The 16,482-nt window shown below is 34.7% G+C and overlaps 1 protein-coding gene across 1 annotated transcript in view; it reads right to left on the minus strand.

The window, feature by feature from the left end:
* kitlga (kit ligand a) overlaps positions 1 to 14,770 on the minus strand; it is a 28,306-nt gene extending 13,536 nt beyond the window's left edge. The window contains exons 1-2 of the mRNA XM_017475019.3: positions 14,329 to 14,770; positions 806 to 913 (exon numbers count right to left, since the gene is read on the minus strand). Coding sequence (XP_017330508.1) covers positions 806 to 913; positions 14,329 to 14,343 — 123 coding nt within the window. The 5' untranslated portion in view covers positions 14,344 to 14,770. The remainder of the gene's footprint in view (positions 1 to 805; positions 914 to 14,328) is intronic.
* Positions 14,771 to 16,482: the final 1,712 nt, after the last annotated feature.

The raw sequence follows: 16,482 nt of genomic DNA on the forward strand, positions 1-16,482 counted from the left end.
CCTATAACTGTGATTTCAGTGTTAAGCCAATTATTATTAAGCAGATTATCATATTGGTCCTTATCATGAAGACCAAGTTGATTTAGGTGTTTTTTCAAATTAATAAATTATATATTATACATATTGCTTACAGTAACATTAAACGTTCATTAATATTTAGTTTGCCAACAGCCCATTTCTTGGTCGGAGTGTTGAAATGTAATCATTTAGAAGGTCAGGGGAGAAAAAATTTAACACTAAGAACAAAACAATTGAGACACAAGACAGGACAAAAGGAGAGACAATGCGAAAAGAGACTGTCTGCACTTTTTTTTTTTAAAGCATGTTCAACTTCTGGTTTCTAGAAATACTGAATACTGTTTTAAGCGCAAGTCTGGTACAAATGCAAAATACACAAAAATGCTTATCTTGGGTCAGTCCAATCCACTATTTAAAGAAAAAATATCTATCCAAAATTTCAAATGATTTTTTTAACGTGTCCACCTGTGGGCATAAAGATGTGAATTTTATAAATCCCACTGAAAATCACTGACTTTTAAACTTTTAAAAGTTTTTAAAATTGGAAAGTTAAACTTTCCAATTCAGTGCTTTAATCCCTTAAAAGCTCCACAGATGACAGTTCAGCTCCCTGTCTGTCACAATCTCCTGTATTGATGCAAAAAAACGAACGAGCACACAATAGGATAGCGATCACTAATCTCTTTGAAGCTCGAAAAAAGTGAATTCCCCCACCACTATCCACATAGCCCCCCACCCCCCACCCCCCTGGGCCATGAGCGGACCCGATTGAACGTTTAACTCTTACCAGTAATGAAATTTTCTTGATGTCATCTGTTATGGGATTTCCGATTTCACTCGAATAGGCAGCAACTGTGATGTAAAGCAACAAATGGACACAGGTACGTATCCAAATCTAAAAAAGACAACCACAAAAAAGAGGATATATTTAGACAAAAATGATAGTTATACACTGAAATATAAGAATCCGTATCTCTGCACTGCACAAAATTTAAGATGCATCAGTCATTTATATTATGGAACTCGTTTTTGCTGCCAATATTGCTGCTATACTTGTGCTGTTAGACTACGCAATAATTTACAGTTTACAGCCCATGTTCTATATATTTATTGTCCTGTGTATTTATTGTTCTGTTCAGTGTATTTTTGGTCTTGCACTCGTCTTACACTGTATTAGCACTTTATGTCGACCTGCATGCTATTCTGTGTTGCACCTTGGTCCTGAAGAAATGACATTTTGTTCCAGTACATACAAGCTAGGGCTGGACGATATGACAAAAATATTATATCACAATACTTAAGGACATTTCTATCTTACATGATGAGTATCATGAAATATAATTTAGTTAACTGTCTGCAAAACAATAGTAAAATAAACAAACAAAAAAAAGAGTTAAACTGGATTTGAAAATTAGGGAAAAAAACACATCAAATCAAGGGTTTCTATTCAGTACCATTTAATTTGTAATTATTAAAAACGTTAAAAAAAATACATCACCATACCAACGATATCTCAGAAAAGTACAGCAAGTAATCATTTATCATGATACCGATATTAAATCGAGATATCACCCAGCCTTAATACAAGCTACACAGAGGAAAGACAATAAAATTTCTTTGATTACGTGCACAATTTTGCTCATTTTGGCTTTCCCTCTAAAGGCTTTCCCTCTAAAGGCTTTCCCTCTAAAGGTTTTTTTTAAGCTGAAATTTCAACATAGACCTTTAACCATTAACCTTGAGATAAAAATATTTTTTTAACTTCATGAGAGAGCTTGGTTATGGAGGAAGTGAGGGTAGGGAACTCTACATTTCAAGTGCCACTTCAACACAAGAGTTGTTTTTTTTATCAATAAAATAGACAACAATACATTCATTATGTTTGGTATTATTTTGTCCTTGTCCTTGTCAAAGCTTGGTGTGAATGCAACCCTATTTCTGTAAGATCGCATTTAATTCAAACTAAAATTACTGTGTATATACTCTTAGGGAAAAAAAATACTATATAAAAAAGTGTACCTTTCCTTGTTTTCTTGGTAACATTAAGCATACGTCTTTTGTACCTTTAATATTCGGACTTATTGATCATTTTTATTTCACCAGCATAGTTACAAACACCGAGATTAAAAAATATATATATTTTACAAGGTAAAGACGTCAACATTCAGACACAAGAAATCACACTTAAAACATTGCTGCAGAACAAGTGAAGACATGAGCATATGTACTGAACAAATAGCTTTAAATCGGATAATGTGATTAATTTCACTTGCTTTAGATGCTTCTGCAAGTCATTCCATAATGATGGGATGGTATAACTTCAAACTTATGGAAATTCAGTTCAATAAGATAAAAAACAACAAACAAAAAAGCAGCCTTCATTCTTTTTACCTTGAGATGTGGATATAGTGTTTATATATCATATCTAGCTTATTCATAGACACCTTCAGTAGAACTGTAGCTGGAAATGCATCGTTTGATACTGCTATTCTAGGTAACAGTTTTTTGAATCCTTACCCACTTCTTCACGTAATCAGGAAGTAAACAGATCTATGGTTCTGATCTTGTCATTTTTGTCATGCCTCTCTGCTCATGCAATGTCAAATATGCTGTGAGTTTTACTGATTTAATGTAAAATTAATCTATGACACCTGCAAAACCTGAATGCTGTAAATAATATCTGATCCTGAATGGTCCTAACAAAGTCATGAGCATGTTGACTCTACAAGTTTGTGTAAACTTACAAGTTTGTGTCTTTACATCAAATCCCTCAGAGAAAACATTTTAAATCATGATCTAGAAATAGTAATGAACATTGAAATTATTGAACATTTCCTTTCTTTGTTTTGTCAGCGTGGTCTCAGACTTTTTTTGATCCCACTGTATTTACTGAATTTATTAACGTAGAAGTCAAGCACATAAAATAATCACAATTTAGTTATCTAATATTGCTCTATTTTTAATAAGGCTTTTAGCAAGGTTAAATTGGTATCCATAATCATTAAGTTTTGCAGTTTGACCGTTTCTCATTACAAAGGACGTTTAAATTTATTTATTTATTTTTTAACAAATTCTGTAATTACAACATGTTTCTGAATCACCTGGAATGGAAATTCTGATATTATTTTCTTTAATTAGGCCATGTAAACCCAAACTATAATGTATACCAGACTTTTCCCCCTGAGGAGTGAAAAAAAATAATTCAAAATTCACTTGTAATTCACAGTGAAACATGAGGAAATGGTCAATGGCCACGGCTAATGAGAACCTAACGAAAACATTGCTGTAAACGGGGTCAAGTTGCTTTAGCTACTATTACCCAATTCTTAATAAAATATTTAATGAAATGCACCTGATTGTAGTTAAAAGTTACAAAAAATCTAAACATAACATTATTGCTACTTTATTGAACTTTTCGGCCATCTCAAACTCCCCACTTTGCCATAAACTATAAATCTGTCAAAAAAACTGAGGAAAAACTGCAGAATTTTATTGGGTACTTCCTGAGGGATCACAAATCCAGCTTTTTTTTTGTATTTTCTATTTGTATTTTTTTATATGTATTTCTTTAAAACTCAATATGCAAGTCAGGTCTTTTACCCAAGCTAACAGATCTTGGGATCTTTGAAAATCAAAACAAAACATAAAGAGGCATATTGGAACACTTTTAGTGAAGACAGACAGGAGTGAGATATGGATATGGACACAAGAGTCTGAATTACGTCTTCTGTTTGAAAACAAGAGCCAGTCATTTGCATAACAGCCATAAAACAACTAGGGGGCCAAGCACTTCACGCAAACGCTGACAGTCAAATGGACAAGGAACAAGGAGAAGAAGCGGAGAAGTGAATCACAACTAATTTCCTAGACTGTAAGTTGCTCCAGGAAACAAGATACATGACGCTTAATATTTCATCTGCCCAAAGATTAACAAACTTAACTATGTAAATAAAGTTGACATGAGGAATGGAAAAAGTGTGTGGTCCTTGGACAGTTTTCCAGACTCCAGGGAATAAAACAATCTAATAAAAACAGCTCAGCCATTTTAAACATGTTTCAAATTAAAGAATTAATTTATTTTTAAAAATCTGCTTTCTAAGCCTAAACCAACCCAACCTTGAAAGTGAGACACTGTTTCTAAATGCAAAAACCTAGAACTTCTGCGATTAATTTTTTTTTTTTTTTTGGTCTTTAATTTATTTATTCATTTTCATATGATTAATTTACATGTGATTCATTTACATTTGATTCATTTATGTATGATTCATTTACACGTGATTCATTTTCATGCGATTCATATATAATTTCTTTAATTAGAGTCAGTAAACTCAAACCAGAATGCATTTTTAAAAAAATATCCATCTGGAGATGCTTGTTGATATTTCAAAAAAGGTCCATGACTGACCAAACTTTTTGAAGAAAATAGTCAAGTCAAATGGACAAGACAGAAATAGGTATAACATCAATTCTTTTACAATAATGAAATCTTACTGTTAATGTTTATTTGAATAAAAAGAAAGAAAGAAAGAAATATAGAAGTGTTATATAGTGTTATATTTAAGTGTTAAATAAGTGTTACTGTATATATTAACATTTGGTAGATCTACCAAATTCAAATAAACTCTTAAAAAATAATGAAATTCTGACCCCCCCCCCAAAAAAAAAAACACACACAAAAAAAAAAAAAACCCCATTAACAGTAGAATACAGGGGTGGGGCAATATGACCAAAATCTCATATCATGATACTAGAAGATATTTCTGTAATACATGTTATGTATTACAAAATGCACGTTCTCAAATTAACTGTCGTGTTGCATTTGATTAAAAACTACAAAAAGAAATTCACCGAAAAGTGTAAGAAAAAAAAAATCTGTAAAAATGTTAAACATTAGCAGTTACAAGTTTGAAAGGTTTGAAATTCTTTAAAATCAAACCAGCTGCTTCCAGTCTGAGTTAGTCAATGTTAGTTAAAAATCTAAATGTTTTACAAAGATTTCACGATACACACAATATCTCAGAGAACTGTATCGTTACATCATTTATCATATTGATATCATATCATCATATCGCCCAGCCCTAGTAGCCCTAGTTTTTTTTCCCCCTCATGATGTCTGATCTAGGATTTTACACCCATATTGCTACTACCAATACTTCGCAGTAATGAATGAAAGAAGATACAAAAAGACACCCCCACCCCATTTCATTAAATCAATGGAAGACAATAAGATTTCCCGCCCCTGGTCTCTGCTGGGATAATAAAATTTAGTTTTTGTGCCTTTAAAGTTGCCCGTTTGCCGAGAGATCTGATTGTAATTCTGACAGCCCTGAAAAAAAAAAATTTGGTTTGTACAGCATTAGAACGAAGTCATTATGTAGCTTTGTGACTCACTGGATAATTTGCGTTGTGTTTTCTCAAACACTATGAAAAGGCCCATGCTTCTACATACTATATGGTAGTTATGTGCCAGAATCAGGCATCTACTGTATATAACGTAACACAACGCAACGTAAGGCAACATAAAATATTTCTGGAACGTCTTACTTATTTCTGGAAATATGAGAATGAAAGTCTGGATTTAGTGATATCTGTTTGTCACTACAATGTCGTCGTCCCCCCCCCCCCCCCCGCCCCCCCCCCCCTCTGAAGCCTTTTTAATTTCTTAATGTTCTATTGGCAATATGTAAATTAGCCTATTACAATGTTGCAATTGTCTGATGGAGGGAAATAAACAGCAGCACAAGACTGATATTTGTGTTAGCCTTTATGCAGAACTTTTTCTGATTTCATTATATGTGCTTACATGTGAATGATTTTAAAACCTGCAAGAGTAACGGTGTGCTAGTTTAGACCTGCTTGTCTCCCGATCGTGCGCGTGAAGATTGTGGAGCTACCTTGAGGGAATCTTCTGTCTTTTCCTTTTCTTTTTCGTCTTGACTCACATTCTAGACGGCACTTTAAACATAAAAACGTGCTGTTGAATAAAGAACACGAGAGAAAAAAGCTCCAATAATGGCTGAATTAAGATGGTAATGAGAAATGTGAGATGTTTGATAGCAGGCACGTAGTTAAAACACGCAGAACAGAAACAAACACAGATGCCAACTTCTTTTTTTTCCTTTTCGAAGCTTTTGTTTAATTGAGCTTAACAAAGACCTTATCCTGGCTGTAAGAACACTGAACAGGATCTCGGAGCAGTGTGGATGGAATTAACATGGGAAGAAAGAGTTTAGTTTTCCATCCTTTTGTCCATCACTGAGATAACGGTGAGATAATGCCGGAGAGCACCTGGACTAGATAACTGTCAGGAATTCATGAACAGCTGACGCTTTGATCGTTACGCTTCAGTAATTTAGCAAGCCGTCCAGACACAGGCTCTGAATTCATGATGAACAAAGTGCCATTCAGTCCATAATCTCATTGACATAATCAGGCTGAAGAACAACAGCAGTGACAAAGAGCGGTGCATGTTCCATTAGTCATACAGCCATGAACTTCTTTTTGGCTTTGGACAGCTAATACTTTGGTGTGGGAAAAAATATCATGCTAGAAATCAGTCCAACCGCTAATAATAACCAGAAGAAGGTGTGCAATAGCAGGGTGGGATGATATGGCATGATATGGCTATGAGATATGGCAATATGTATCATGCTATATATAAGCAGGTTTGCTTAAAACAGTCAGCAATACAGTATCACATAGAAAAAAAACTTTGACACTTGATGAAACCTTACTAGTATTTTTTATATAATTCATAAATTTCCTATATTAAATGATACATAAAAGAACTGAAAAGGAGAAAATTGTCATTTAAAATTTTTTATTTATTTATAAGACCTAAAATATGTATAAATAAAAATCTGTAGACTTATTTATGTATTTTTATTTATAAAATCAAAAAAGGACAATGTTATAAAAAAAAAAATAGAAAATGATGTCATGATAGCCCCGATATCTCAGAAAAGTTACACAATTTATCACAATATTGATAGTTTATAGTCGCCCAGCTCTAGTATGGAATTTGTTTATATTGTGTTCTCTATTAGATTTTTATATGTTTTTTTTAATGATTTTTATTTATTACAAACATACTGGAAGCAGCTGATGTTATGTTAAAAGTTTTGTCCTTAATTGTTAAAGTTTATTTTTCTTCTTTTCAGTGTTGAAAACATTGAAATAATTTTATACATAGTGTTATTTTTAAATATAAAAAAAATAAAAATCCGATTTTTATAGACTTTATATAAAGTAGCATTAAAAAGGCTTTGTGACAAAACTGAGCACAAATTATTATATTATATCCTATTGCCGGCTCTAGCATGGATATCATGACATCTTTTTAAAAAAAAAATTATTTATTTATTTAAAAATAATGACAAACTAACTAGAAACAGCTGTTGTTTCAGTGATAAATATTCTTAGTTAAAAAAATAAATAAAAATAAAGCCATTTTGTAGACTTTAAATAAAGTCTATCTTGGAACATTTTCTCCCTCTCTCTCTCTCTCTCTCCCACTTTATTTATTTATTTATTTATTTTAATAAATGCTCCACCTCTCTATTGTTGGCACCCTGTGAGCATAACTACATATTGTGTTACACATCGTATACTGCAGAAATACCTTCGAGAATGATATTTTTCTCTTATCGCCCCACCCCTTGTGTGCACACCAGCTAGCATATAGCTATGGGGGAGGGGGGGGGGGGTGTTATGGTGAAAATGAACGATCATGAAACCTTTTACTAAGCCAGAGTCCTGAAGAGCATTGTCCATCCATCCCAACCATCATGGTTAACCGGAAAGTCATAATCGTTTCATCCTCTGATACAGACAGAGATCCACTCGAAAAGTTCCCGAATTCAATTTGCTTGCACAAATTGCACTCAGTCTGTCTGTTTCCTTTCAGATGCACTTAAAGGGCTTCACACTAACTGAATAAAACACATCAAAGATGGCATATCGCATGTCCCGAGAACACATACTTTCTCACTTGGCCCTCAGAAGAAAGCACCACAAACACCGAGCTTCCTCCAGGACACCAGATGAATTCGTTTTGAAACAGTAGCTGAGATTTTAAATGTAAAAACTTAAATATGAACTTAAATATGAAATGAATCTACTTCACACCACAGTGCTGTTGAATTCTGGTGGATTCTGACTGGTCAGAAGGTGTTGATTAATTCTCTGTAACAGCAGCTCTGAAAGTAGTGCAGCTGCAAATCACAGATTTATATTAATGAGCTCGTTCTAATACTTTATTGTCCCCATATCGTATTAGAAAAAACATAAAATGATCATTCACAGGGACTTGTACGGTGGACGGATAAAAAAATAAAGAAAGAAAGACGTATAATTGTTGAAGATTTCTTTAAGGAGATTAACATTTATGGACGAAGAATTCAGTCAGTATCAGAATTTTGAAGCAAAAAAAACATTTTCTACTGCAAAGAAAGTGATGAGCTGCAGTTTAAAAAATCAACGACTATAAACGACTGTTTATAGCTATTATAACAAGTGATTTGGGTTTTTTTGGACGTTCCACAACGTTAAATTTAGCTATAAAAGAATAAAAATGAATAAATGTAAAATTAATAAATTAAAAATATCTTAAAAAGTAAATGTTGACAAATTGTAAGAGGAATAAAACACTTTGGGAGGTGCCGTTACTGGAGAATAACAGGAAGTAACTCGCTTCCTGGACATTCCACAGCATTAAATGTAGCTATAAATGGATAAAAAGTGTTTGTGTAAAATGTGATGCGCTTCAGTAAAAGTAAAAATGTTGTTAAAATGTTGACAAATTGCTGTGGAGTAAGAGGAATAAAACACTTCAGGACATCGTGTTTAATTCAGCCAAATTTTTTATTAGCTACATTTAATTCAACAATAAATGTAGCTATACAGTAAATGGATACAATGTACTTGTGTAAAATGTAAAAAGAAAAAAAAAAACGACAGAAATTTAGGAAAATAATCAACTTTGTAACAAGTTTTATTCCATAGTTTTATAGATATTTTATATCTCAATGCATTCTGGGCAATCAGAAGAAGTGTGCAAATTTTATATTTAGTAATTTGTATAAAGCGAATGCGGCCCATGCTTAATGGAATTTTGGATTATATAGTACGTACGACATTAAAAAAAGAAGATGCATTAAAAATGCACTTAATCCAGACGAGCGGTTTCCATGAGCTGAATGCGCGTAAAGCACTAAAGAAAATAATAAAAGACCGTTTAGTTGCATATTGCAGCACAGTACGTAAACTCATGGAATTCATATAAAACGTGTTAAACGGTAAACATAACAGTGTTACCGAGATCCGAGCGAGCCAAGCCACCTGGGTAATAAATGTCTGTCTAGACGTATATCTGACAAAGACTGTCTTAAAAAACAAACAAAAAACCCCTAATGCTAAAATTAGTTTTTTAGCAGCTAGTAAAAAAAAATCATTAATAAATAAAAAGCATACTGCACATGCAGTATTGTAGACAAAGTATTGTGTGTTAACACAAAGGTGGGACAGTCTTACCATCAGTCCTACAGTCACACACAGATATCCAGATATCACATTCATCACCTGAGTGCCTCACATAACAGAAAAGTAACAATAACGAACCCTGTAGCTTTTTGTTCTCATTCACACGGGCCGACAAAAAAGCCTCATGAAAAAGGAAAGAGGCACAATGGGCGAGGGCGACGTTTGAAATTAGTAGAAATTAGTTCGAGATCATTCCTAGCATCGATGACTAGAGCTGGGCGATGAGACGATGTAATATTGATATCGTGATAGAACATGTCAGTACATTTCTGAGATATTGTAGATATCATATTTATATTTATTTATTTTCAATCATTAGAAACCACTGTTAAAACGTTGTAATAAGTTTTTTTATTTCTCCTTTTTTAGTGTTTTTAAAATAAATAAAACATGCATTTTGGGGGGAAAATATAAATAACCATTAAATATTTCAAATATTGATTTGATTGGAAGGTCGTGAGTTCAAATCCCTGCACTGTCAAGCTGCGCTTCACCCTAAACTGCTTAGTGTAGATGAGAAAAATGTAAAAACATAATGTCCTTTTGCTTCTGTAAGTCGCTCTGGATAAAATCTGTAAATGCAACACTTTTTCTGGTCATTTGTGACCAAATCTGTATATGCTGGGTGATATCATGTCGTGTATCGTGAAACCTCTGTGAGACTGGTGATACGATGTCTTCATACGATGTTTTCATCGTATCACTCTGCTCCCTAACACGTGTACTCCTTTTTACTCTGTAGTACAGGTGCATTTACCCAAATCTTGATTTAAAACAGAACAAAGTTGCCCGAGGCTACAGATTAGCTAACAGGTAAAAAATGCATAGGGAATATTAATTACTGTGTATTTCATCATCAATGATATTTATGACATTTCCAAACCTGCAAAAAATAACTATGAGAAAATGATGTGATTTGTCGGTTAAATAGTTTGAAGGCTTATTTTGCAAGAATAGGATTTGGTCTGGAAGGGATTTTTGGTGCTCAATCCATTTCAGAGATCAGGCTCAGTTCATGCATGAGGAAAAACAATACGAAATAAAATAAAACTAGTGGTGAAAATAAATAAACAAACAAATGAATAAATAAATTCCAGCATCTACAAGCTGCTTGGTGTAACCAGCTATGCCCAAAAGCGCTGTATGTAAAGCCAATCGCTAGACAAACCTGGACTGTAATTAAGGCAAATGTTTAAACCTAATGCATGATCAGCCTTTTTTCCAGATTGTTGTGTGTTCTCACGTCTCCGGGAGACTCAGACCGGCTCGGACTCTGGCCAGTTTAGCATGATTGCTGGATCACGTGGACTTTGGAAGAAAAACAATTACAGGAACTACACAGACACACCACAACGATGTGTGTGCAGTAAAGTTGGCCATTCTGTATGGTTTGTGAATAGAAATCATACAAGTGAACACTTTTTTTCCTGAAAATATTTTTTAAATAAGTTTTAAGTTGTGTAAGTGCAGAATTTGTTATTTACCGTATAATGTAAAACTGATAATACCTCCATTTCATATTCCTCCAGCATGAGAACAAATAAAGACAGTTACAAGGAAGAAACAACAACAACAACAACAAAGTAATCATGAAATAATAACCTTAAAGTAATCGTGCTCTTAAAATCCCTATTTGTAATGTTTCATCCACCCTCACCCCCCATGTGAACTGCAAATCTAGTGACTCATGAAGAGGAAATAACTTTAAAAAAAACCCTCATGTACTCCATCTTAGCCAGACTTCGAATGCTTCCGCATGCTTCTGTTCACATCTGAAACATGAAGCAATTTGTACAGTATATCATAATTCAACATCTTAAACAGTTGCTGAGTGTGTGTGTGTGTGTGTGTGTGTATGTGTGTGTGTCCTATACTCGAATGCTTGTTGTCCTTATCAGGAAAAACCAGACACGTTTCCTCTTCGTAACCTACTTTCACCTACTGCAGCATGTTATCACTTTGCAATTAAAGCACAGAGTAAACACTCCTGGGCACATTTTGACTACACGGCTTTCACCGAGATGCTCATTATTCACAGATTAACCGTAACTCTTTTTTTCTTTTCCCTTTTTACAACTGTGGTCAAAGTTTAATCAGCGGTTGAGAATGTTCAGAACATGTTAAAGAAATTCAGGGAATGGGATGCTGTCAGCAAGGCAGGATCTTAATCTTTGCACAATATAACGACAGGCATAATCAGGATGGGTGGTCTCCATAGTCTAAACAATCCTAGCATATATATATATATATATATATATATATATATATATATATATATATATATATATACACTATGGACACCACCCATCCTGATTACACCTGTCATTATATATAATGTTCACCCCCACACTCATGCTCAAAAGTTTAGAGACAGTCAATTGAAATGTTTCTCATGATCTTAAAAACCTATTGATCTGAAGGTGTATGATTAAATGTTTGAAATCTGCATTGAATATAATTATGCCAACATATTCAGTTCTTTCATTAGAAAACTAACATTTCATTTACAAAAAAAAAAATAAAAATTTTTAAACGGATGACTTGGAGCGAAATATTGAGGAAAGTAGCCAATAAGAGTCCAGCATAGGTGGGACCTCCTTTAATACTGTTTAAAAAGCATCTCAGGGAGATTCCTCAAGAAACCGGTTGAGAACATGTCAAGAATAAATTTCTGGAAATTCTAGACAAAAAAGGTGTCTACTCTGAAGATGCTAAAATACTAAATTATTTGTATTTATTTTATTTATTTATTTATTTATCACAACATAATTCCCATAGTTAAATTTGTGTTACTCCAGAGATTTGATGATCTCAGGGTGAGTCAGATGAAAACATTTTTATTTTTTAAAATTATTTTGCACTGTTTATTGCATGAGGGCATCACAAATGTGTATCAGATTTGAGGTAGAAACAGGAAGGGATATGAAAGGAATGAAGGACTACTGTAGGAATGCATTAAAAATGTTTTTTTTTTTTTACTTTTGCGAGTACAAATTTAAATCCAAAATCAGAATTAGTTGCATTTTTTGTGTGTGTGTGTGTGTGTGTGTGTGTGGTTGTGTGTGTGTGGTTGTGTAAGTAAATACATCAGTAGCCAAACAGCAGCTGTGTGGATTAAGAGATTTGAGGGTTTTTGTGTGTGTGTGTCTTTTTATGAGTAGCTCAGATTTCTCTTTCTTGCACATTACCACTCAGGAAATATCACATTATTTCTGATGTTTTCCAGATTCCAGTTGATCCAGCCTCAAGCTCGGGGCTCCACCGAGATGTAAATCTTAAACCTTCTTGAAACCTCCTAATTACTTGCAAAATGCTGCACTCACTAAAAGACATTAAGTGCTTAAGAAATTCGCTGTGTTTGAAAATTATATAGCCCCTAATAATGAGCAGACTTGGTGTATCACTCTGCCAGCCTTCCCGTGCCTGCATCTGCCTCTGGGGGCCAAACTGCAGCAGGACATCACCACTCTCCACAAGCTGTTGTGCAAAGCCTGCATTACAGCTTCTGAAGTTTTGAGATGCACGTTTCGGATATTATGTCTGAACGCTGACCCAGGATCCTTATCTCACACATTATCCTGACAAGCCCATGAGCAGGATGAGCGATAAACAGACTGCTCTATCTTCTAAACAATCCTTAATGCCTCCCTTGAAAACATTCGTCTGATGAACCTCCTAAACCTGAAAAACGGTTTGTGTGCCACGGCCTGGCAGGAGATCCATATTCAGCAGGCTAAAACTTGTTCCATGATACCTGCATGGATCTTTTGAACCTTTCCAACTAATTAACAATTACATTCATTCAAGTATATGTTCCAAGAGTTCCACCTTTTCTCAGAGCAAATTATTAAGACAAAACAAAACAAAACAAAACAATTCCACAATGCTTGGTACATACATACATACATACATACATACATACATACATACATACATACATACATACATACATACATACATATATACATACATATATATATATATATATATATATATATATATATATATATATATATATATATATATATATAAATCCTCTGCTTGAGAGCCACTTTTTATTGTCGCTTTGTTTTCAACTCCAAAGAGCAACCCATGTTTTAAAAAATAATAATAAAAAAAAATAAAAGTCTGTCTTGGCTGAATTAATGACCTGAACACAATTTCGTGATAAGGTGCTACTGGATGGATGTAAGGTATGGAGTGGTAGCTATGACTCACTTGATATGTGTCTGAAATCACAGATTAATATCCAAAGGCTTGCTAAGGTGCATGCAGATATATAGTTGGTGAATTATTCATCCAAATGAATGAATAAATTAATACATCTGGTCCTATAATCATAAATGAAACGAGTTCATTTACATACTGAAAATTGCATACTGTAAATACATAAATACAATATCTACGGCCAATGATATCGAATGAAACGATATATTATGTAGCTCTTTTTCCTGAAGTTTCCTTGGACAACATTTTTAACGCTTTAATTGAAGGCTGGAGAACTCATACAGAAGTGACACAGAGTGCGAATAAATATATAAACAAATACACTGCATAAACAAACAAACAAACAAATAAATATGTGCAAGTCCAAAGCCACACCTCCACATTCTGTCAAATAAATTCCTCAAAAAATGAAATGCAATTAAGTCTAATTGCAGACACGCAACAGGCTGTTGAGGCAGCCGTGCGCAAGGCAAAAGATGTTTGCGCTGAACAAAATAATAAATACAATGACAAGTGAAAACAAGACGCACATGCATGACTTACTTTTGACTTCTTCATAGGGAACGAGAGGATTAAGTCCGCTGTGAATGAAACCCTATTTTATCTTACTTCGGCGGGCAGGAAAGGACTTCTCTTCATCCCGTTCGTGCATATCCAAAACCATTATAAGTAAAATCCAATTCAACCCGGGGAAGAAGAAAAAGACAAGCTTGAAATGACACTTTCCGCCCCCCCCCAAAAAAAGAAAAAAAAAAAAAAAAAAAAACCCACACAGGTTGTTATCCAGGCGCGCGCTTCATAACGCACGTTGACCGACGAACCGGACACTAAAACAGCGTGTGTGTCTGTGCGTGTGTAAGTGTGTGTGTGTGCGCGCGCGCGCGTATGTATGTATGTATGTATTTATGTGTGTGTGTGTGTGTGTGTGTGCGTGTGTATGTACGTGTCAACGTTCGGACGTGTGTCACTCTGTAGCTGTGTGTGGGTCCGTTTTCAAGCACTATCCCTTTTTATGGTGGCTGAACCCGCCCACTAACCATAAACCCCGCCTCATGTCAGTGGCAACCCCGCCCTTTTTTATAGACCGCATTTCATAGTTTCTGAGAGATTTAATCCAGCCGTGATTGATGCAGCAGTTCTGCTGTAATTCTATGTGGGTTTTTTTCTTGCCCTCTAATCCTGAATGTGTAAGAGAGTAACCCCAGGCTTCATCTTTTAACTGGATCCAAGCTTCTGAGATCCTAATGATCATTCGGATTAAGGAATAGCTCATATCAGCTCTGGTATAAAAAATCAAGATAAATTCATCATAAATCATAAATCATAAACCACTGAGATTACGTTTCAACTCATCACGTAATCAAGGTCACGGTGAATCCGGAGTCTACTCCAGGAACGCTTGGTGTGAGGAGTGAACACCCCGGATGAAACGGCAGTCCGTTCTGTACACACGTTCATACACTCATGCATGTTTTTGAAAGGTAGGAGGAAATCAGAGAACCCAGAGGAACCCACACAGACTTGGAGAGAATATGTAAAATTCCACGCAGACAGTCTGTGCCTTTAAGTCCTCCTGGGAAATTCATATTTATGAGTTGGAAATTCAAAATTGCGATGTCAGGTGCGTTCAAGTCACTTTGGTCATAGTAATTAACTACTTGTGTGTTTTGCTTATTTATATTTATAGTCATATATCATACAATGTTATCATATTTTGTGCAGAAAATTAAGTTTAAACTAATTTATGTTGATTTTTATGTTGATTTTGATGCATGTTTTGGATCATTGTCCTGCTGGAAGATCCAACAATGGCCCATTTTAATCTTTCTGTCAGAGGCAGTCAGGTTTTCATTTAATATCCGTTGTTATTTGATAGAGTCCATGAAGCCATGTATCCTAACAAAATGTCCAGGTCCTCTGGTAGAAAAACAGCCCCAAAACATTAAAGAGCCTCCACCATATTTAACCGTGGGCATGAGGTACTTTTCCATATGGCTACCTCTCTGTGTTCACCAAAAACCACCTCTGTGTTTATTACCAAAAAGCTCTATTTTGGTTTCATCTGACCACATAACCCGATCCCATTTGAAGTTCCAGTAGTTTCTGGGAAACTGAAGATGCTTGAGTTTGTTTTTGGATAAGAGTAGAGGCCTTTTTCTTGAAATCCTTCCAAACAGCTTGTGGTGATGTAGGTGACTTCAGATTGTAGTTTTGGAGACTTTCTGACCCCAAGACACAACTTCTGCAATTCTCCAGCTGTGATCCTTGGAAGTTTTTTGGCCACTCGAGCCATCCTCTTCACAGTGCGTTGAGGTATTATAGACACATGTCCAATTCCAGGTTGATTCCTAACATTTCCAGTTGACTGGAACTTCGTAATTATTGCCCTGATGGTGGAAATGGGCATTTTCAATGCTTGTGCTATTTTCTTAAAGCCACTTCCCATTTTGTGAAGCTCAACAACCTTTTTCTGCACATCACAGCTATATTCCTTGATTTTACCCATTGTTATGAACGACTAAGGGAATTTGGCCTATGTGTTACCTCATATTTATACCCCTGTGAAACAGGAAGCCATGGTTGAACAATTTCCTGTTCATACTCACCCAGGTGTACTAAAAATATCTAAAATATCAATGGGAATATACTTCAAATATATTTTTCTCATATGAATTCAAAGCAATGCCAATAATTGTT

The sequence above is a fragment of the Ictalurus punctatus genome, chromosome 8, assembly GCF_001660625.3.
Source record: "Ictalurus punctatus breed USDA103 chromosome 8, Coco_2.0, whole genome shotgun sequence".
NCBI classification, from domain to species: Eukaryota; Metazoa; Chordata; class Actinopteri; order Siluriformes; family Ictaluridae; genus Ictalurus; species Ictalurus punctatus.